The sequence below is a fragment of the Phoca vitulina genome, unplaced genomic scaffold (assembly GCF_004348235.1).
Source record: "Phoca vitulina isolate PV1807 unplaced genomic scaffold, GSC_HSeal_1.0 scaffold38, whole genome shotgun sequence".
NCBI classification, from domain to species: domain Eukaryota; kingdom Metazoa; phylum Chordata; class Mammalia; order Carnivora; family Phocidae; genus Phoca; species Phoca vitulina.
In genome coordinates, this window is record NW_022589741.1 from 1,530,690 (window position 1) to 1,554,441 (window position 23,752).

Consider the following 23,752-nt stretch of genomic DNA (forward strand, 5'->3'; position numbering starts at 1 on the left):
TAGCCCAATCTGTTAAAAAAGGAAAAACAATTTACATCTTTCAAAAAATAAAACAGAAATTGAGTCAACATGCTGCAAAGGTTGATGTTTAAAATACTAGCTTAGGAAAACACAGGCCTGTTGTTGTGGGTTTACTTTATGTCAGGCAAGCGAGGAGATTTCACGTTTCGTTGAAACATTTGTGAAGGTGAGTCAGTGGATCCCTTACTGATTGATACACAAACCCCAGTCTCTGCAGTCCAGTGCTGAGCATCCTCTGGTCTAGCTGCCTCCCTCTTGGCAGATGATTAACAAGTGAGTTCCTGACATGGAAGTCATTAAGGACTGCCTGAGAAGACAGAAGTGAGGGGAGGGGTTCTGGTGAGCAGGGTGATAGCGAAGCTGGTCAGGAGGAAGTCACAGAGGGGACGCTCTGTGGAGGGGGGAATCATTGTGCACCTTACCTCGTTCTAACCAGGCCGTCCACATGTCGTTCGTTGGACTTGAAGCGTAGAGGGAACATTTACATGACAACTAAAAATACAGAGCCTTAAGACTTAGATTTATGATAATTCGTGACAACAAATAATTACTTAGAATTGTTTTACTATTTTTTGTAGTTTGGTATGGCTATGTACTATCTTTCCTACCATTTCCTCTTTTCAGAAAAACTATCTTTAATTAATCAGTGTTTGGAAATTACAAAGTTTAAGTCAGTCAAACCGAAAAATATTTTGGGTTTCAGACATGAGCATACAGAGACACTAAGAGATCATTAATAATAGATAACTGGAGCTTTTTGACTAGAGAAGCCGCTTCTCAAATAAGAGCCATTTATAACATGTAGTTTTTATAATGGTTTCTCTAACTTTTAAGTTCTCTTATTTTTTAACTAAATCAACTAAATGTTAAGCCAATTGAAGAGATAATGGGATTAAAACTTGCTTATATTTGGTCTTTACTTTTATAAAGTCAGTATAGTTATTTTTGTGTACTTACTGTTTCTCTCTTCATTTTTTGCTACTTCCTATTTTCTTCATTCAGGTGATTTCACAGTTGAGGATCTTGGGCAGATCAGCAACAGCTGGTTGCAAATTTGATAGAGAAATCTGGTCTAATGAGCTGTCCCCTGTCCTCAATCTCTGGAAGAAACTAAACCAGGTTAGTACTGGAATATTATTCCAATTGTTTCCCCTTTTTCCTCCCTATCCATTTTTTTTTTCCAGTTTTCTCCCTAGATTGTCCCTATTGGTTAAACTGTGCACTGATCTGCCCTTACTGTGTACCGGTTTCCTGGAAGGAGGAGGACAGAATAGTAGACGCAGATGAGCCTGAGAAGCAGGGTGTGACCGGGGGCAGCGTGCTCGCTCGTCTGCACTTGCTGGACGTTCCTCTGTGCACTGCTTGCCTTCTCTCTCCTCTTCCTGTAAAGTGAACAACTGCTATTAAAAGTGGCATTTTTCAAAGGACTCAAGGTGCTGAGCAAAAACCGTTCGTCAGTTGGAAATTGGTGTGGTTTTGGTATTGTAGAATAGTTGCTTCTCACTAGGCAAAGCCATTGGAGTATTGTGATTCTATTCTTGGTGAATAGGGGTTTATTCTCTGGATTTAAAAAATATAACTATGCAGTTCATCCATTTAGTAATACTGTAAAAATGCCTGTATATCAGATCTAACCTTCTAAAATAAGGGAAGTCAAATAAAGCTAATTTCAGAACCTGTGAAAAAGGTTTAAACCTTCTAAAAATTCAAAGTCCTCAAACCTTACAGTATTGTAATTTTGAGTTATTAGGACAGTCTCAACAATTGGTGATTGTCAGGAGTCTGGATAAGCACTGATCCCAGCTAACTGGAATCACTGCTTTTATTCAGATCATCACATTGATAAAGCTTGATATAGTCAGCTTGAGGAGAAATTCACATTGAGAAATACGACTTTCACTGGCATCCTAAGCCCTGTTCCCCACTCTGCCCACAAGTAAGCACTTTATACGCGTTCTTGACTGCGATCCAGTCTTTGTACCAATTCATAGTGAAGTTACTCTCCTTCCTTCTGTGCTTAAACCAGCCGTTGTTTTTCTTTAAATTAATAACCAAATTTATGCACATTTTAATTTTCTCTTAGCAGTTAATTTTTTATCTTGATGTATGATAGTACTCTCCTTGTCAACATGCAGCTTCTTGTCAGTTTCCAGCTTGGTTTCCTTCTTAATATGTCATTGGCTATTTTGAATTTTCTGTTGATTTTTGGGGCCATGCAATCCTTAAAATATGTACACATATGCAAACACATATATATTCAAATGTATGCATATTATATCATATTATGAAATAGCTATTCTGAGATTAATAATGTAAACTCATTCTCAAAGGCTTCACTTAGAGACTAAATTAAAATGATTGGAACTACTACGTTTATCCCCTACTAAATTGCAAAAATATTATAAAAGTAATCCTAATTATTGCAAAGATCTCATCTTACGTTTTAGAGACATAATCCACATATCTGAGACTTAACTTCCTTCCCTCTGAAGTATAAATGAACTTGTTTGACCCATTTTTCAAGTTTGAGTAAGATTGAAGTCTACTCCATGATTTTGTCACCTTACTTTCTTACAATTTTCTTGGTCTCTAACTGAAATGGCTCTGGTCACATTTTTATCTCACCTGCGATCTGGCCGGAAGGTGCAACTTCTGTGTGTGTGTCACACAAGAAATCCAGCCCTATTATTTTGTAGCGATGGAAAGGAAAGGTATCTTTTCTCTTTCACCCTTTGAGATTCTCAGCTGCGTCTGCTACAGAAGACAGATGAACAAGACAAAAGCACACAAACGTGTTGAACACAAGTTTTGTGTGACACGGGAGCCTTATAAGGAAATGAAGGCCTGAAAAAGTGGTTAAACCTGAGTATTTTTATGCCAGGTTTGATGAAGAGTGCAGAGTTGTGACCAAATAGGACAGGACAAAAGGGGTTCGAGCCCCGGATGGTAAACTGGGGAACCCTTCGCAAGCCTGTTGTATAAATAGATACTACAGCTTTGGGTAATTCTCAGAGTTCTTGGTGTTGGCTCTTGGCACCATGCAACATTTTCTGGAATATGCTGTTTGGTCTTCCCTCCCGACCTGCTTCCCCACCCCCCTTCTGGTGACACATACTCATACTTCCTTTGTAACTCTAGAGAAGTCTTTTCAGTTATTACGTAGAGAGGACCACAGAAGTGACTTCAAAGGTCTGTATGAATTGTTTACCTTGTAAGGCCCAACCCAATATTAGAAATTCAAATTAATTCTCTTTCCCAAACCCTCGTTTTTCTCCTTTGGGCTGTAGGCATGGCCTGTTAATAGCTCTCTGATGTTGGATTCGTGCCACAGCACACCCCTCGCGGCCCCCGTCCCGCGCATGGCGCTCAGTGTGGGGGCAGCAGAGCAGACTAAAGTATATGATGCTGAAATCATTTATTTTAGGCTAAGCACCTTGGGGAGAAGTCCCATTGTTAAGCTCAGTAAGCTCTTCAAATGAGGTGTTATCCTGGAAGACTCCACAGTGCAGCGGGTGGATCCCAGCAGGGGTGAGATGTCGATCCTGGGTTAGGTCTTCAGACCCACTGGCATGTGGCTGCTTCGGCATTCACTGTTCCGACTGCAGATGGTGGGTGTCGTGCTCAGGTTACGCCCGGCCGCTGTGTCTTTCAGTTCATCCTGCACACTCTTCTGAATTACCTCTGTGAATCAGCTAGAATGCCACCTTCTTAGCGCAGCCATGTGTGGTCTCTTCTCGGACTGGCTGGCGGTCCCCATACTGACCTCCTGGTACTGTGTGGCCCGTTTCTGTATGCCAGGGTACTTGCTGGGGCTTTCTGTGGGTTGGTTGGTTGGTTTACAACATGCCAGGCATTTTGGAACTTTTGTATCTGCTCTTGTGATTCCCTTTGCATAGATTCTCCTTGCTTTCTGTTCAGTTGGATAACTTTTGTTTAGAAACCTAACTAGTCTAATACAAATACCACTGACCTCTCTAGCTTTGCAGAGCTGCACATTGCACACGCTGTGGTGATATAGACGAGTATACCATCATCCTGTCCTTAAACTCAAAAAAATACTTAGCACGTGGATTCACAGAAGTGATGCATCTAAGGAAGGATCACTCTAGCTCTGTTTTCACCATTTGTTTATTACATGAGCCCCTTTTTAGTCATCTCCTACAATTTTCCTCATTTTTGCAATTTCATAGTTATTTCTTTATACAGAGCAACATAGGAATGAAGGAATTTTCTAATTGAAAAAGATTGTAATTTCTTTCCCAGGATAAAACTCTCAGTTACTATTATGTTGTATTTTCAATATAAACATGTTTTAAGCATGAGATGATTTGTCCATTTGTCTTGGGATATGTCATTATTGGGACATAACTGTTTTTCCTTCCTGTTCAAGGATGAGTAAATGCAATTTGTGACAAGTCCTGTTGGCACTGACTCTTTCTCCTCTGGGGAGGACTGAGAAGAAACTTTGTGCAGAGACTCCCAAGAGCTGCTCAGACGGGGGGACTGCGAGGCTCTTCGTCACCCCCCTCGCCCCCACCCCAGCCATTGCACTTGGTTCTGGACCGAGGGCCCTGCTGTCCACTGGCAGGACCCGGCTCGTCACTCACCTAACACAGGATGAGAAGGTGGCTTCTGGAGCCAGACTGCTGGGCTCAGATCCCAGCGCTCGTACTTCGTAGCTGTGTAGCGTAGGAAAATTATTCACCGTCTCTGTGTCTTTGTTCTCTTATCTGTAAAATGGGGATAATGATAGTATTTGCCTCCTAGATGTTTCGTCAGGATTAAATGAGCTACTATACGGAAGGCTTTCACAGCAGTGCCTCGTGTCTGTGGGCATTCTCGGCCGAGTAGTCCTTCTACTGTTACTGGAGGTGCGAAGACTTACGATGTATGAAGGTCTGTTTCCAGGAGAGTCGTACATGTAATATGTGTCTCTTTCCAGAGCAAGATATTTTTATCATTTGTATAATTACGTATTCAGTCATTCATTCAGAGTATTTTCATGGAACACCTCGTTTGTTTCGTTGCTTTTGTGTTCAGGACTGTGTGGAAGGCAAAACCCGTAGAGTTACAGTTGGGTTATAAGAGAGACCTTTAAAAAATTCAAGTAAATAAAGTAAGCAAAAATAATTATCACAAATTATTGCAAATGCTGTGGAAGGAAAACACAGGTGCTATTATGAAGAAAACAAGCAAAGTCCTATTCTGTACTGGATAGTGAGGGAGTGAAATTGAATCTGAGAAGTGAGCCATGAGAAGGCTCTAGCCAGGCGGAGTTGCAGGGGAGGACCTTTCTGAGCAGCGGGGCAGCGTGAACACATTCTCCAAGTGGACGGCAAGTACAGTCCGTGAACCCAAGAGGAAGGATTGGGGCACAGAGACTAAAGGGTCGTGTGGGATGAGATGACAATGAGGGATGATGCCCAAGATGCAGGAAGGAGTTTGTGTTTTATCCCAAGTGCAGTGAGGCCCACGGAGAGAGTATTGGAGGGGGGAGTGGCTGGGATCCTGTTGATGATTTTAAAAGCTCTCCCCGGCTGTTGTGTGAGTTTGGAGTGAGGTTCAAGAGGAAGGAAGAACAAGCAGGGGGCTGTCGTTGGGGTAAGAGGTGATGTGGTGGTGCCGTCAGGTTAGACCTGGAAGTATTGCGGAAAGAGACTCTCCGTGGATTTGCATGTTGGTTTTCTGGACGAGTGACTGGGCGGAGGTGGCGCCGCTTACTGAGCCCGGGAACGGGGAGAGAGCGCGGGGGCTGTGGGGGTCGGGGCGGAGTGGCGGTGCTGCTGCAGGGTGGTGGAGACTTTACCTGTGGACATCGAGGGGAGTGTTGGCTACTTGGTGGGGACCTCAGAAAGGTTGCTAGGACTTGGGACTTACTAGCATCTAGGGAACATTTAAGTGATGACAAAGCGTTACAGCATCTCGAGAGAGAAGGAAGAGGACTCATGAATTGGCCCTGAGGAGTCCAACACCTAGAGTTAGAGGCAGGAAAGGTGTGACCAAGCTTTCCTTGAGGAAACACAATAAAAACCCAAAGCAGGGAGCAACACAGAAGGCTGAAGCATCATAGAAGCCTCGAGGAGGGCGTCTTTCATTAGGAACAGGATTGTTGACCGTGCTGAATTGCTGGTGTGAGGTGAAGAAACTGAGTACAGAGTTGGTCATTGGATTTTCAGAATACAAATCATTGGTGGCCTTGACCTTGACAGGAAGAGCTGAGGTGGAGCCAGGAAACTGGAGGTTATGTTTGAAGGCTATCTACCTTGGCCTGTGGGATGAGGGGAGACAGTATGGAGAGGCAGTTCTTCATAGAATGTGCTATTCAGGAGAGTGAGGGAGTAAGGTGGTTCGGTAAGTAAGGGGCCCTGCATGGTTTTTCTTAAGGCCGGAAAGTCCTGGAGTATCTATAGGCTAGTGGGATGATCTAGTGGAGGAAGTAGTTGAAGATGCCAAAGCATTAATTTGGCAAAGTTCTGAAAACAGAAACTGTGAGTTTTTGCTAAATAAGGCGTCAATGAGAAATACAGAAATTTCCTGTCCGTTAAGTATATTTTTAAAAAATTTTTCAGAGGGGCACCTGGGTGGCTCAGTGGGTTAAGCGTCTGACTTCAGCTCAGGTCATGATCTCCGGGTCCTGGGATCAAGTCCCACATCGGGCTCCCTGCTCAGGGGGAAGCCTGCTTCTCCCTCTGCCCCTCCCCCCACTCATGCTTGCTCGCTCTCTCTCAAATAAATAAAATCTTTTAAAAATGCGCATCTTTTCCTGCCTCAGGATCTTGGTGTGTACTCTTTTTTTCTACCTAGAAGTCTCTTTAAAAAAATTTTTTTTTCCCAGAGGTTTAGGGTAAGTTTGTATTACTCCTTCTCTTAGTGGGAAGCCGTCCTGAGCCTTCACTCTGGCTTTTCTGTCCTTGCTGCGGGCTGCGTGGAATGCTGTTGTTTCAGTAGTTACAGGATTATTTGGTATTTGTGTTTCTTTTAAATTATTAGCCCACCAGGGACATCGGAAGCGCTCTTCCCACTCTTGACACATACGGATGAGGCCCCTGCCATTACCCCGTGTCTCCCCAACACCTCACCTCAGTGCCGTTCAGACAGCCATATTCCAGCTTTCTCCTCCTTGGTTGACTTTGCTTATTCAACTAAACTGCTGTAGAGTTGCCCGATATCCTTGTTCCTAATTTCATCTTTATTTATCTACTCCTCACACAGTGTAATACATAAGGTCACGTCATGTGAGTGTACTGACTCTTGGTCCGGTTTTAGCTTGATTCATATCCTGAGTTATTTCGCCCTGGTTGCCGTCGTATTACTGCAGTTCTTTGAAATATCTTCAAACCTGTTTTTCGTAACAAAATAGGAATAAATGTGTAAACATATTTTAATTATTTTCAAGTAGATTTTTCCACATTTAGTTTCTCTTCTCTCCTCGTTTTAATTAGAACTATTAGCTTAAGACAAAATCTGTTTAGTGTGTTTATGAGTGACATGGAGAAGGGATCTACCAGTGTTGTTATTCTAGCTGTGAGAGAACATTTATCAGGAAGTTTTAAGAACTCCAGAATCTAGCAATTCTAAAATTACTATGAGAGGTTTAGATTAAGATTTAACTTAAAAGCTTACCCCATAGATCTCTCACCCTGATCTAAAAAGTAGGATGAGTCTGTTCTTTTTTAACTTTGATTTCCTTTAAGGGAAGTAGTCATAGATACGGACTTAATCTGTGTACCTTTTAAGAAGATATAGCATTTTAGAATTTTCCCGTTAGATATAATTAGAAAAAGAAAAACTGGTGGAGAGAAGTTGTGAGTCAAACAGTACGTGGAGAAACAGGAAAATAACTGTTTGTTTGTTTCAGGTAGTTTTGAAAAGTTACCCAAACCATGTGGATAAGACATCCGTGGTCTGTGTAACAGGTGTCAGGGCCCAGCCACAGAGAGTGAGCGAGCGGTGGACCGGAGCGCCTTGTGTCTGGGTGTTGGTGCTCTCTGCTTCTAAGCCATGCTAGTCGAGCCTTGTGTTGGAACGGGGGGACGGAGATCCTGAAATACTTCTAGCAAATAAAGGGACTGGGAAATAGAAATTGTCTATATTACTATGTCTCACTAATAATGAAAGGCACGCAAACATGTTAGTGTGACTGGTTTAGTATGAATTCTCTGTTGTTTTGTGTTTGGGGAGGGGGAGGAAACTTATTAAAAAAAAAAAAAAGGTGAAGGCCAGTTAAGCTTATTGTGACAGTGGACATTGTTCTGTTTTCATGAAGCCAGAGACTTCCCGACGTTCCTGGGGGAAAGCAGTGTGACTTCCCTCCTCGCCCGTGAGGACCTGCGGCCTGGAAGGCAAGCAGGGAAGCCTCCGTAGTAGACAAATGGAAACTCCCGACCGCTCCAGAGAACTTGGCAGAGAGTGAAGGAAAGGACGTGGTTAAAGGAAGTTGGGGATGAGTCCAGTTTTACTTGTTTGCCTTCTGTAGTGTTAACGCTTACGGACAATGCCTGTGAAGAGTCTCGCTGAGTCAGGGTTGTAAAGCTTGAGTAGATTCTAAGAGTTTGAGTCTTCGATTCCGAGCAAAAGGGCTAAATACACAGAAGGGACCCACTGACAAATAGAGGATCCAGGAGACAGAGGGGAAAGCCGTTTCACTTGGATAATTTCCTTAACAGTCCAAGGGAGAGGTTTAATTCATGACTTGTGTTTGTTACAGCGGTTTCCTCGCAGCCCACTGGCACTCGGTTACGGCCGCTGGGTCACGCCTGCTCAGCAGTCCCACCTTCCACAGTCATGCTGGGGTTTGGATCCATTATCTGTTCCTATTCAAGTAGAAATTTTACTGGCTCTTGACATAATGAGTAACTTTGGACTATACTCTGAGTGTTTTGAGTATTACAAGATTCTAGTGCCCGTTTAAATTGTCTTTTTCAGCAGGTAGTCAGCCTGTTCAGGTTCAGAATGCGTGTTGTGTCTCTTCTTCGGGCTGTGTTTCCTTGTCAGTTTAGTGCACAGAGCCTCTGCTATTCTGGCACGCCTCAGTGTGTCCTCCCAGACAGGACTATCCCCCTGCAGTGGATGGAGCCTGACGGGGAGCGGGAGGGACACCGCTCTTTGCCGCGGTAGTGGGGTGGAGGTCAGCATGCAGACCACAGGGGCTGTGGGCGGGGGCAGTGTCCTTCACTTCAGGGACGATGTAGAGGTCAGACTTCTGCCCAGAGCCTCCACCTGGCATCCCTTCTGCTGCCCAGGGCAGGCATGACTGATGACTTTTAACAAAGATGTCTCTCTCTCTTTTTAACAATTATTTGTAGAATCTTTTAGATTGATAAGCTGAAGATATGTATGGACCTTTCGCAGTTGAGTTAAATTAGAGGAGATTACTGGACGTTCCAAGATATCTTATGTAAAACCCAGAAATTTTAACTTTTTATGCATGTGAAACTAAACAAATTAAGAACTCACAAGAGCACAGTAAGTATTATATTCAGAGAGAGGCCAAAAATATATTTGTTGATCAAATTGAATTCAGAAAAATGTGTGAATTTAGCTCATTGTTGAGATCTGGGCTGTTGGTTTCCCATCTTCACTTTTAATATAGCCCAAGGAGGGGTTTGTGGTAAGCTAAATGGATTTAGTGCTGCCTTCCTTTATTGTACAGGGAAATTTTACCCTCGCTGTCCTTTGGAAGATTTGATTTTACAAAGAAATTGTATTTATAAATTTTAAAACCTGTATTATATTTGGATTTAGGCTTTTGAGCTGTGTTCACATTGGTTGAAACTAAACAAGGAAGTAGTGCTCATGCACTTTGGGTTAATTTGCAGCTTTTTATGAATCATAAACTGTTTTTATCATAATCTTTAAAAGAAACCATTAAGAACAAACTACTTCAGCTTTGTAAAGTGAACTTGAATGCAGGACAATATAACTGAGAATTTTTGGCCAGAACTCACATCTTAGGAGAGAGGAGTATTTACAATTCTGTAGGCACGAAGCATGTTTGAACTTCCGTTTGTGTAAAATGTAGTCATGGCAGTGGGGACAACTGGATAGTCAGAGTCGTTTTAGGTGGTATCAGATGGGTGAGTTTGGAGGAAATGATGCAAGTGAAACATTCCTCAGTGTCTTTTTGGATTGAATATAAGGGTCACTTTCCATTATGAAGACAGGATCAATGCGCTGTCTCAGGTATTTTGAATGGTCATTTCAAGTTCTTAGGGCTGCATGTGAGAAAGAGAGACAGAGACAGAGCTCCAAGACTAAAAACAGACCTCATAGTCCATTGCTCTGGGTAGTATGGACATTTTAACAATATTTGTTCTCCCAGTCCATGAGCATGGAATGTATTTCCATTTGTCTGTGTCATCTTCCATTTCTTTCATCAGTGTTTTATAAAATTTTCAGAGTACAGATCCTTCACCTCCTTGGCTAAGTTTATTCCTGGATATTTTATTATTCTTAGTGCAGTTGTAAATGGCACTGCAACTTTACTGAATTCATTTATCACTTTTATTTTTTTGATGGAGTCCTTCAGGTTTTCTATATATAGTATCATGTCTTCTGCAAACAGTGAAAGTTTACTCCTTCCTTACCAAGTTGGATGCCTTTTATTTCTTTTTCTTGTCTGATTGCCGAGGCTAGAACTTCCAGTATTAGGTTGAATAAAAGTGGTGAGAGTGGACAACCTTGTCTTGTTCCTGACCTTAGCAGAAAAGCTCTAAGTTTTTTGCCATTGAGTCTGATGTTAGCTGTGCATTTTTAAAAAATATTTATTTATTTTTATTTGATAGACACTGAGAGAGAGCATGAGCGGGGGGTGGGGGTGGGGAGAGGAGGGGCAGAGGGAGAGAGAGAACCTCAAGCAGACTCCCCGCTGAGCAAGGAGCCTGACACAGGGCTCGATTCCAGGACCCTGAGATCATGACCTGAGCCAGAATCAAGAGTTGGATGCTTAACAACTGAGCCACCCAGGTGCCCCCAGCTGTGCATTTTTTTTTTATATAAGGCCTTCGTTATGTTGAAGTGTTTCCCCTCTAAACCTACTTTGTTGAGGGTTTTCATCATGAATGGATGTTGTACTTTGTGAAATGCTTTTTCTGCATGTATTGAAACAATCATACGGTTTTTACCCTTTTCCTACTTGCTGTGATGTATCATGGATTGATTTACAAATATTGAACCACTCTTGTATCCCAGTAATAAATCCCACTTGATTGTGGTAAATGATTTTTTTAATGTTGAGTTAGATTCAGTTTGCTAATATTTTGTAAGTATTTTTATATCTATGTTCATCAGGGATATTGGCTTGTAGTTCTCTTTTTTTGTAGTGTCTTTATCTCGTTTTGGTATCAGGGTAATGCTGGCCTCATAGAATGAATTTGGAAGTTTTCCTTCCTCTTCTGTTTTTTAGAATAGTTTGAGAAGAATAGGTATTAACTCCTCTCTAGATGTTTGGTAGAATTCACCTGTGAAGCCATTTTGTCCGAGAATTTTGTTTTCTGGGAGTTCTTTGATTACTGATTCAGTTTCTTTGCTGATTATGAGTCTGTTCAAATTTTCTATTTCTTTCTGTTTCAGTTTTGGTAGGTTATATGTTTCTAGAACTTTATCCATTTCTTCTAGGTTATCCAATTTGTTGGCATATAATTTTTTATAATATTCTTTTATAATCCTTTGTATTTCTGTGGTGTTGGTTGTTATTTCTTCTTTTTCATTCCTGAATTTATTTGAGTCCTTCATTTAAATTACTTCTTCCTTCCTTTCTTCCTTCCTTTCTTTCTTTCTCTCTCTCTCTCCCTTTCTTTCTTTCTTTCTTTCTTTCTTTCTTTCTTTCTTTCTTTCTTTCTTTCTTTCAAGTCTGGCTAATGGTTCATCAGTTTTTTTGAACTTTTCAAAGAACTAGCTCCTGGTTTCATTGATCTATTGGTTTTTTTAGTTTCTGTATCATTTATTTCTGCTCTAATCTTTATATTTTCTTCCTTCTCTTGGTTTTGGGATTGTTTGTTCTTCTTTTACTAGCTCCTTTAGGTATAAGGTTATCCTTTGTCTTTTTATTGAAGAAGTTCAGTTATTCCTATTCTTATTTCTTTGTAACTGATTTGTGTTTTACCTCTAAGAATATTCTGTCTCTGATCTCTTAAATTTTACCATAATATATTTAGGTGTGGATTTCTTTTTGTATCTGTTCTGCTTGGTAATCTGAAAGCTTGCAATTCCAAATGCCAGCCTTTCTACTAAAACCAGTTTAACCCCGTTTCCCATGCAGCCGGGCTGCGTGCTATGTAACGTCAAGCACCATGCTTACATGGCTGTCGCTTCATACTGCTCTTTTTAGCCAGAAGTGGTGACATGGTGGAAGATGATCCATTCAGGGCAATGTGAAAAGTTAGCAGCCTGAAATTCTCCCAGCCTGGCCCCGGCCATGGCACCCAGCCCTCTCCAGCTGCTGGTCGCCACAGCGTCCCATTTACAGGTGTCTCCCAGATGGTTCCCATGCTTGGTGTGCCATCTTCTGCTTTAGTGTCCTCTCGTTTTTTGAAGACAAGATTCACAAGTGGGAGACAGTTTGCCATTTTGTCCAGAAACAAGCATAACTTTTGAAACTTCATTTTAACTTTTGTTTGTAAGATATAGATTATTTAAAAATTACCATTATATTAAATTCACAGTGGCCATATTAATGTATCAGGTATCTTGCACTTCATCCTGTTACAATGTTTTGTGTCTTGTCTCTTCCATTTCCTTCCTGAAGCCATTGCCATAATTTAGACTTCCGTTCTTTCACATGGATTATAGCAGAAAACTCCAAATTTGACCCTCCTTCTAATATATACTTCCTCAAATCATATTTCATATCATTATTCCATTAATTTTCTTAAAGAAAAAAGTCTTTGGCCAGATGGCTCCACATCCAGCCTTACTTCTAAGCCTCTTCCATAGTAAAGCAGATCTGAGTGTTGTATGAACAAACCATTGCAGATTTGTCTGTGAGGACTTGCCAAGTGCTGTTTCCATCTCCTTGCATCTGCTCACTATGATAGCAACCAGTAATGGCCACAAAAAGTCCCAGCATCTTTCAAAAGCTGTCTCCACTGTTACTCAGTTCCTTCTCCGTGTTTCTAGAATACTAATTTATAACTTGCATAACAATTCTCATAAAATAGGCAAATTAAGCTATGCCCCTTAGGAATAGGAATTCTCTTATTTTGGAGGAGTTTTAAAATCTATGCATGTAAATGTTTCAAATGAAACAACACCACATTCCTTTTTTAGAGTTTTTCATCATTATTTCTATCAGGTTATGGTTAATTACTAGCTAAACTTAAAGATTAATTATATCTAAACGATAATAATAATTTTATGAAAAGTAATTATTAGTGAGTCATCCAGGTCCTACTCTTTCCCCATTAAATGGCTAGAGGACATTAGTTGAATCACTTCTGAACTTTTTCTCAGCTTTTTTTTGTGTGTAAAAAAGGAACACTAACCTCTTTTCTGCATTCATTTATTCATTTACTCATTTCATTCAGTCCTTCATCAGGTATCTGTTGATGTTCCTCTTATGTGCTAGGTGCTGCTATGATTTATTAAGAGTTGATATTAATACTCAAAAAATAGAAGTATTATAATGTTAATGATCAGAACTCTTCAACAGGACCTGGCTGGGGTGCTACACTTCATCCTTTAGTGTGGCAGTGTGAACGCACAGTGAGAGGTGTCCAAGACATTTCACAGGTAGCGTCAGTCATCACAGGACTCTTGTATGGATCTAATAAAAAGTGGATGTGAACATGGTTTGGAAAACATGAACCCTTCATGGATCAAACATTTTTTTATTCTTAGTTCTTTAAAGATTTGTGGATTTTTAAAAGCTTAATATAGCGGCACCTGGGTGGCTCAATCGGTTAAACATCTGACTCTTGATTTTAGTTCAGGTCGTGATCTCAGGGTCGTGAGATCGAGTCCCACGTCCCACACCCAGCATGGAGCCTGCTTAAGATTCTCTCTTCCTCTGCTCCTCCCCATCCCTTAAATACATACATACTTACATAAATGCTTAGTATAACAAGCCCTAGTATAGTATTGATAACATGGCCATATTTAAGATCTTTTATTAATTTAATCTTTCATGCTTGAGGCTGATTCTCTACATTTTTAGTCACTATATTAGTGATTATATCTAAGGAAAAAATATATATAAATATCTAACATTTAGCATTACTTTCTTAATCATTTATGTTATATCATTTTTTAAATAGTTCAGATGCATAATTTAGTAACATCTCTCGTTTTTATGACATTTTTCTTGGTATTTCTATTGAAAAATAGTAATTTGAAAACCAATTTGACAAGCAAAATACTGTATAGTTTAACAGATAAAAACCTAATCTCATTTAATATTCTGCATGCTTGCATTCGAAAGGTCAGTTCATGCTTTAAAATTTTATTACACGAGCTACCACTCATCAATTTTTAATACCTGGTTGATGGTGAGAACTGATGAGAATTACGGACATTCTAACCAATTTACATCTCCTTTATATGATGTGAGAACTCCCATTAATTCTCACTGAAATTACCCATGTGATAAGAGGTACATATAAAAGCATCTCTTCTAGGCTGATAGAGGTTTGAGGGAAAAATAGGTGATGGATTTTTTTTTCTGAACAATAGTTGAATCTGTTGATCCAGTAACTATTATTTCTATGTTCAGACTGGTAAGTAGCTTGTATATTTGTCAAATTAAACTTTTGGATTCAGTAGCCTAATTTTAAAAGAATGGATTGCAATTAAATAAAATTAAAATAATGCTAGAATAAACAATAGGACTAGTGCTTTCTCAAATTTTTAACCTAACATTATCTTCTAAATGATTTCTTCTCAGACTGTTACTCAATTTTCTTCCCTTTTGATTAAGGTGAAATCATAAAAATATGATTACTGTGTCCTGGTTTTAGAAAATTTAAGGTAGGGAACATATCTATAATACACACCTTTGTTGTATAAAAGCATTTCTCAGTTGTACTTAGAGCTATTTTGTTTGTTTTGTGGTTTTTTTTGCTTTCTGAAACATTTAAAACTGAGCACATTCAATCTCTTGTTTCAGTCAGTCTCAGGTGAAAGATTTCCCCTGGAATTTCATTCTTAGTGAAGTTTTATGCAGCACCTGTCTCTCCCCACCCACCCTGACAAGTCTGGTTCCTTTCAGCCACATTTACAGTCACTTACATGCTGCCCGTGGCATTGCGATCAGCAGTGTGAAGAGAACCCGAGGTATTTCAGCAGATGGTTAAATACGGCAAATTGGTTATACAAGTCTTACAGGGTTAGAAAACGCCAACAGGAAGAACTGGACGCAGATATGTGCAAAAAATGACGCCCTTCCCTGGAGCCAGGGAACCAAGGGAAGCGGCTTAGATGGTCAGCACCTGGAGCCGTGGAGAGCGCCCGCCCTGGGAGCCCGACTCAGACCCAGGGGAGCGCTGCCTCCTGGGGGCGCCAGGCCCTCTGCAGAGCGGCAGCCTCTTCCCGGGGCTGGAGCCGCCACTGCCCGTGCTGCCGGGAGCACCCCTGGGAGAAGCCCAGCTAGCAGAAGGATGGAGCTCCTTTTCCCCCGCTCGGGCCTTCCGTTCCCCTCTGGACATTCCACGAGGTAGAGCCTCAGCATCACAGAGCTACACAGAGAAGATGTAAAGTGGGTTGATTGGAGCCGTTCGTTCTTCCTCCTGTTGTTTCTGCTTCTTGATTGGGGGTTTGCTTCAGTAATTCCCCTCTTCTGACTCTTAGTTTCAGCACTGAAGGTGAAATTGCTGTTTTAACCATATCCCTCCAATTCTTACATTTGTGTTTTCAGTATTGCTCAGTTTTAAATATTTTCTAAATTCCATTATGAGTTCATCTTCTCTCATGCATTCTTATTGATGAGTTGCTTTCCTGGTTACCTTTTGGTCATAGATTTCTGCTATAACTATACTGTGATTGGAGAGTGCGGTCTTATGACACCCATCTTTGGAAACTTGTTGAGACTTGCTTTGTGGTCCGGTTCTTCCTGTTGGCGTTTCTCTCCACGTTGCTGACCGCAGTGCGGCCAGAGAGAGAGAGAGATAGCGAGAGCGTGCACAAGCAGGGGGAGGGCAGAGGGAGAAGCAGGCTCCCCGCTGAGCAGGGAACCTGATGGTTGTGGGGCTCCATCCCAGGACCCTGAGATCATAACCTGAGGCAGATGCTTAACTGACTGAGCCACCCAGGCATCCCTAATTATGTATTTTTTAGTTTTTAAAAGTTTTCTTTGCCAGAGATCTGCTTGTTTATTTTAAGATTCTCTATCAATTCTAGAAACCTTTACCATAATTTTTTTGTGGTAAATAAATAATCGTGTGATTATTCCAATATCTGAAGTCTTTGTGGATTTGATTCTTTTCTACACTGTATATGATAACTTAATAGCATGCCTTACTTACTTATAGAATAGTTTGGGTTGTTTTTGTTAAAGCCATGAGCTGCTGATCATTTTGGTAACTTTACCTAAAAGAATTATTTGTAGCCTACAATTAAAATGTGTTCTGCCATTCAGTTTAGAATGTAGGATTAGGGTTTGGTTTGGTTTGGTTTAGGTCTGGGTCAGGATCATGCACCCCTCAAATATTTGAGATAGCCCTGCTCTGGAACTGTATAAACTAAATTATTCTTTTGAAGTGCATTAGAACCTCCAAAGTAGTGCACACAGACTAACATTAAAGTTCCAATTGTGACAATTTTGAGGAGAGAGTCCTACGCCTACACTCCCCAGTCCAGTTACTACCAAATTTTAACATCCACGATTTCTCTACTTGTCCTTGGGACAGAGGTAAAGGGGGATTATTTCTATGTCACTCTTCTCCTGAGAGCGTCCTCGTCCGGGCTTTCAGTTTTGGGGACTGTCTTTCTAACCTCTGCACCTGAGCAGATACTGGATTGGATCTCTGGTCTCACAGCCCCGTATTTATGAGTGCAGAAGCTCGGGTTCTCTGGCGTCAGTGGACTTGAGTGGCTTGCTTGCCATTTTCCCACTCTTAGTGTGGAAAAAATAAAAAACCTTCCTGGATTCTCAGTCTTACTATAAAAAGCCCCAGTCTTGTGTGACTCTTCACACACCATGAGAATTAGCTTTGTAGCCATTCGTCTAGTTAATTGCTCTGATCAGAAAGGATAATAAAACTATTACTATTTCTCTGAGAGGGCCACAGGGTAGACCCTAAGTTCCTAAGTCCCAAGGTGCTGGAGAGACCAGAGCATTGTCTCCCTGGGTTTTCACAGGTCAAGAGGGGTGAAGCCCAAACTTGGAGTCATCTCTTAGATGGCTTGGCTCCTGAGAGATTTTATTTACCCACCACAGTGTTGGTTAGAATTCAAGCCCATTATACATTTCCTAGAACATCCTCTTTGGAGGGGAAGAGGAAGGAGGCAGCCTGGTACTCTATAAGGAGAGCATCACACCTCTCCCATCCCTTGTCTACCTCCCCCATGGGGCATCTGGCTACTTGTGTAGGATAATTGATCTGGCTCTCACCTGACCATCCTAAAGGTCAGGCCCAGAGGACAAGGACAATAGCAACACACTTACTATTTACTGTGAGGTAATCAACATATAATTATCTCTAATCCAGAATACTTTGTGTTTGCATTCAGGATGAAATTAATAAAGATGAAAATGGAATACTCAGCACTTAATTGTTTGAATAATTCTTTCTTCTCCTCTCAAGGTTGCATTTGGGTGTATTTAAGAATATGCTTTAGTATTTTATTCAACATAGTTGTTGTCAGCCCCATCTTACTCTGCTAAAATCAGAAGCTGAAATTCTCTATTTCTTACTTGGAATGGTCGTAAAATAAGTTGCATGTGTCTTTTAAGTGATTGTGCTTTGTTGACTGCCTTTCTCTGTGAAGTAGTGGGTTCTGCGGTGTTGGAATTGTTTCTTCTCGTTGAGTCTGGGCACCGACTGGCCAGAACCTGAGTGTTCCCTTCAGCCTTCACGTCATGAACCAGTTCGCTTGCTGCACAAGAATGTTGGGCTCTTCTCAGACTTCGAAACAGCATGCACACACACAGCATTTTGTGTTGTCTTGTTGTGTTTCTGAGAGTGTACACATCAGCCTCCCAGTTTTAGGAGGGCATTGAAGAAAGGTAGCTGTTCATCTTAGGTACACTTTGCATAAAATTTTCAAATTCAGTGACATTTGTTATTGTTCATGATCCACCTGTTACCACGTAACAGAATAACGTGGTATGCCTGGCGCATAGTCCCTGCTCTGGAATGTTGGTCGTCCTTCCCCTCAGGGACCCTGGTCCATGGGACGTCTCTCAGTGGGAGACTGTTGTTGCCTCCTCCCCTGAGAGCTGCACGCCTCACGGAGCAGAGAGCCTGTGCAACAGACTTGCCCGGAAGTACGTATGGTCTTATTAATATGCCATTTTATTCTGTGTGCCCAAGTTTGATATGAAAATGGCTTTCAACAGACCAAGGGGTGGTATCCACAAAGCTAAAGGTGCTCCTGGCACTGGTGTCCGTCCCTGGGGGTGACTGCTGGGTTTGCTGTTTGTTAATATCGTAGTATTGTACATCACAGCTGGGAAGTTTTCAAGGCACATAAAATTAACAAGTAATTTATATTTAAAACAAAAGCTCCTTTTTTTTTTTTTTTTTTTTATTGGCACTCCCTAGCTTCCTTTCCGTTTTCAGACGATGCGATAGCTTCCATCAGCTTCAGTGCATCAGCTCAAACTCCTGCCCTGCCGTCCTTGTGCCTCGGCTTTGCTTGCCCTGCTCCTCACCAGCAGGTCTGCCTTCTAGTCTAGTTCCTCAGCACGTGTGACTTAAACAGTTTATTGCATAAATGAGCACACACTTGTCCTAGTTGAGCTCTGCTTGCTCAGTGAACATACATTTAATCGTAACTAAACTAAATGAAATGAGCATTAAAACGTGACTGGTTTGGTTTCCTTTGATCCATTTGGTAATTTGGCATGATCCTGGGAATAGCTGTTACCAAGTTTACGTTAAGCTCTGTTTGTTACTAATAACTGGCTTTGGGTACAAGAAAATAAAACGACAAAGCAGCCCGTTATTCTGGGAAATGGGATGCCAGGAATTCTATAGATCTTTCTCCCCTTTGAACTTACCAAATGGATAGTATTATTTTATTTCCTTATTTCCCTTTTTGTTCCCTTCCTTGCTCTCTCTCTCCCACAGTCTTGTCAGAAATCCACTTCTGGAAAGACATAATTTAATGGAGATATGTCAAAATTTTTGACTGTTCTGAAAGGGAGTGCATTTATCTCTATATAATATAACACATACGTAATAACTAAAAGAGCTGTCTCTCCATTGTCACAGAATGGCTGCACCTATTCTCCACCTTAGGATCTCTTAGGTTCAAGTCTAGTGGAAACAGGTGCCTCTTTCTCAGAAGACCCAGCAGAATTCTCACTGCCTTGGATTCTGTCTTGTTGGCCATCAATGTGGTCGGGAGAACGGAGTGCTCTTATTAGTGAAGCTTTTAGCCACACACTGATTTCTGCAACTGAGATGAGTAAACTCTTATAGAACTACATGGACTAAGACTTAGGAAAGGCTGTTTCTGCCCCAGAGAGATAGTAGGAAATGATTATCTAAAGAAGAATGAGGAGTTCCTGGAGGGCGAAAGTACAATTTCCACCCCCAAAAATGAAGATATTACCCCCTTTTATGTAACCCTTATAGAACCACCCAACTGTTTGTTTTTGTTTCTCATTTCCTTTTTCGTTTTTTTAACGGATTGTATGTTGAGTCTTTTTAATATCTTCCTTATCAATAGAAAGAATATCTTGAACCAAGACATGATCATGTGACCGGGGGGGGGGAAGAAAACCTCTGGTTGTTGATCACTCTTTTATAAGCTGTGGCAAGTATGCACGGAGACTATAATCTTACTAATTTCATTGCATCGCAGATGTGGGAAGGACCCACACCTGGATTTCCATTACACCTTGAATAAGTGATAGTGTCCTCGAGAGGTTGTCCAGCCACTGCCCAAGGGACATCCCCGGCCTGCCCTCCTTTTCCGGAAATCGTTTTACTGAAACCCGGCCAGGCTGCTAGTCTGCCGACCGTCTGCAGCCCCCCTGCCCTATAGCAGCGTGCGGGAGCGGCAGCGACCCACGCAGCCTGGCCAGTCTCCTCTCAGGACCTTTACGGGAACGCTTGCCAGCCCCTGGCCTGGTCAGTGCTAGCATCTGCTCTCGTGACGGAAATTCTCTCACAAAGAGCCATCTTCGGACACCTCTAACTGTCAAACACAAAACACCACCGCTTCCCGTGTCATCCATTCTGCTGGAGTCTAGACAGTTATGTCCATCAAAACACAGAAACCCTGGATTCACACTTATATTATGCCAAATAAGGGTCGTTTTTCTGGCCCAAAAGATACTCCTTGCTTAATAGTTAAGTTTTAAAATACCCGTAACCTTCTCCCCCAGCAGCTCCATAATCACTTAATGATTTTCTCTGAACACATTCAGCTTTTTCATGACAAGATGATCTTTAAAATGTCAAAGCCATCCTTCAAAGGAACACAGTTTACTCATTTGTGTTTAGTCATTAGAAAAGGCTTTTATAGTAAATCAGCTGACAAAAGATAAAACTGTAGTCCCTTGGTCGTGTCACCAGAAATCATGCTGCATGCCTGTTGTAATTATTCATGGTGAGTTTAGCTAAGGTATGTATATATATTGAATTAAAAAATACATTATTCACAATTTTTTTGTCTTAAGATTATAACATATCGCTACGACTATGAATTCTCTCTGTACTTCATCCTTTTGGGTGTGCAGAATAGCTGCATTTATTTTTAGAATTAGTTATTTGACGTGAATTTTTTATGAAAAGTTTGTGGAGGCCTTGAAGTGGATTATGTTACAATCTAGAATGCACTGCAGTTTGCGGCCTCCTGCTATGTGACACTTTTCCACTGATGAATGGACCGCAGCTTATGTAGTGCATTTTGCTACCTCCTTCTTTTTTGCCTTCACAGTGCTTTTTCATCTTTTATTAATCACTTTTGAGACTGTACTGTATATTTTTTGTCTGTTCTTTTTGTTCTTATTGCTGAACATACAGCATTTGACTTGCTAGTCTCCAGAGCAGGACTGTGTGATGGAAGTAGGACGTGAAACACAGACGGGAGCTGTAGATGTCATCTGTAATAAGTGAAAACAGGTGAACTTAATTTTAATAATATAGTTCATGGCACCTGATATATCCCAAACATAAGCATTTCAACATGTGATCAATGTAGAAAATTTATTAATGTGATATTTTACATTCTTTTTTCATATTAAGTCTTTGAAATTCAGTTTGCATTTTACACTCACTGCACATCTGTAAACCATAGTCCCTACGTGAACTCTCTTTGAATTTTAGGCATTTTTGATGCTCTCCTAAATCACCCTTTTAAAAAGTTCAGTACAGTGAACTGTTTTCTTAGATTATGGATCCAAGAGTGGTGGAAAGTCTCTCACCCTGATATGTTTAATTAATGCAGCTGGTGACTGTCAGCTGCAGCCGCTGCCATTGACTGCTCCGAGAATTCTTCGGGCCTTTATACACATTATGCTCCGTCGACTCTGCCTCCGCTCTAGAAAGGGAACAGCAAAGCCTGGGTGAGGGCACAGCTGTCGACACCGTGGTTTACTGAGTATTTTAAGTCCACTGCTGAGACCACCTGCTCAGAATAAAAAGATTTCATTCAAAGTATTACTGCTCATGGACAGTGCACCTGGTCGCCCCAGAGCTCCGATGGAGACGGACAGTGAGATGCATCTTGTTCTCATGCCCACAGCCCATGGATCCAGGAGTCGTTTTGACCTTCACGTCTTACTACGTAAGAAATACATTCTGTACGGCTGGAGCTGCCGAAGGAGTGGTTCCTCTCGTGGATCTGGGCAGAGTACGTGGAAGGGACTCACCATTGTAGAGGCCATTAAGAACATTGTGATTCATGAGATACCAGATATAAATCACAGTATCAACGTGGACAGGAATTTGGGACGCTGTTGATTCCAGACCTCATGGGTGATTTTGAAGGGGTTCAACGCGTTAGGGGAGGAAGTCGCTGCCAACGGGGTGGAAACAGCAAGAGAACCGGGATCAGAAGTGGAGCCTGAAGATGGGGCTGATCTGCTGCAATCTTGTGATCAAACCTGAACGGATGAGGAGTTGCTTTTTGTGGATGAGCAAAGACAGTGGTTTCTTGGGATGGAATCTACTGGCGAAGGTGCTGTGAAGATTGTTGAAGTGACAGCAAAGGACTCAGAATGTTACGTCAACTTTGGTGATAAAGCAGCGGAGGGTTTGAGAGGATGGACTCCAGTTTGGAAAGAAGTTCTGCTCTGGGTAAAATGCTAGCAAACAGCCTCCTGTGCTGCAGAGAACTTGTTCCTGACAGGAAGAGTGGATCCACGCAGCAAACTGCATTGTTGTCTTGTCTTGAGAACTTGCCGCGGCCGCCCCAGCCTTCGGCTGCCCCCACCCCAATCAGTCAGCATCCCTCGGCACTGAGGCAAGACCCTCCACCAGCAGAGAGGTGATGACTCACTGCAAGCTCAGATGATGTTAGCAAATTTAACAATAAAGTATTTTTTAATTAAGGTGTATAAGTTGTTTTTTTTTGAGACAATGCTATTGCACAATTAAGAGACTACGGCATAGCATGAACATAACTTCATAGGCACTGGGAACCAAAAAATTCATTTGACTTGGTTTATTGTAATACTTGCTTTATTGTGGTTGTGAGGAACCGAACCCACAGTATCTGTGAGGTATGCCTATGTAGTGATAATAGAAGTAAACATGTCTAAATTTGAGGTCTTAACCCAAATCAGTCTTCAGGAATAATCTTAAGCTAATAAAATTTATTTAATGGCAATAGCCATGCTAGATCATCATGTCATTAAATTATTTATCATGCTCAATAGATGAAAAAGACCGTGCTCTCATGGATATATGAATGTGACAACCATTAGAGCAAAGACAAGGGATCCTTAACCAGGCTTGTAAGCAGAATAGATAAAGAAAGTTAGGATAACATATAGTAGGTAAGAGAAAAGGACTTCCCACATTTATCTCTTGATTGTATTTTAGCACTTTTAGAATATTATTGAAGGTAATTTTTTTTCTTCTTAACCATATAAGCTCTTTAGCTACAACTCCTGTTCCTTGAGTTTTTCCTACTAATTTGAGAAATCCTAGAAATCCATGCGTCAGAATCTCTGTTAAAGTATAGATGGAGAAATAAACATGAAGATGTAATACTCACTGACCTTGAGTACAAGATGTATAGTGTGGTTCTGTAATATACATACAGGGAATTTTCAAATTGAGTTAAATAACCACCTTTTACTTCAAATCCATAATTCTGTTATTCTCGGTGTAGCTGTTCTGTCTTTGCATTGGCTTATAGAGCCTTTCTTCCCATCTTTCCTACTGTATTGACTGCTGCGTCTCAGGGTGGCTCCCCCATTCCCTGTTCCCACCCCCATACCACTTCAAATGGTGATGAACTCCAGAATTCCCTTCCTGTGTATTCACAGATTGAATAAACTTGGCCACTGTAAAACAACAGTATTTCAAAACGGAGTGGGACAACAAGGAATTTTAGTAAGTTTTGAAGTGTTTAGTGTCAGTGATTTGTGCTGCTTTTCAGTTAAGTATGACCTGACATA

At 41.3% G+C, this 23,752-nt stretch overlaps 1 protein-coding gene across 13 annotated transcripts in view; it reads left to right on the forward strand.

The window, feature by feature from the left end:
• Window positions 1–23,752, forward strand: part of DYNC2H1 (dynein cytoplasmic 2 heavy chain 1) — a 300,244-nt gene that overhangs the window by 211,319 nt on the left and 65,173 nt on the right. For 11 of the 13 annotated variants that reach the window (XR_004302235.1, XM_032427898.1, XM_032427903.1 and 8 more), the window contains one exon: window positions 1,024–1,140. Coding sequence is in view for 12 of the 13 variants with exons in the window: in XM_032427898.1 (XP_032283789.1) it covers window positions 1,024–1,140 (117 nt within the window). In the remaining variant the exon portion in view is untranslated. Of the gene's footprint in view, window positions 1–1,023; window positions 1,141–4,788; window positions 5,454–21,573; window positions 23,726–23,752 lie in introns of those variants that run through there. The other 2 variants (XM_032427907.1, XM_032427908.1) reach the window with 2 other exon arrangements.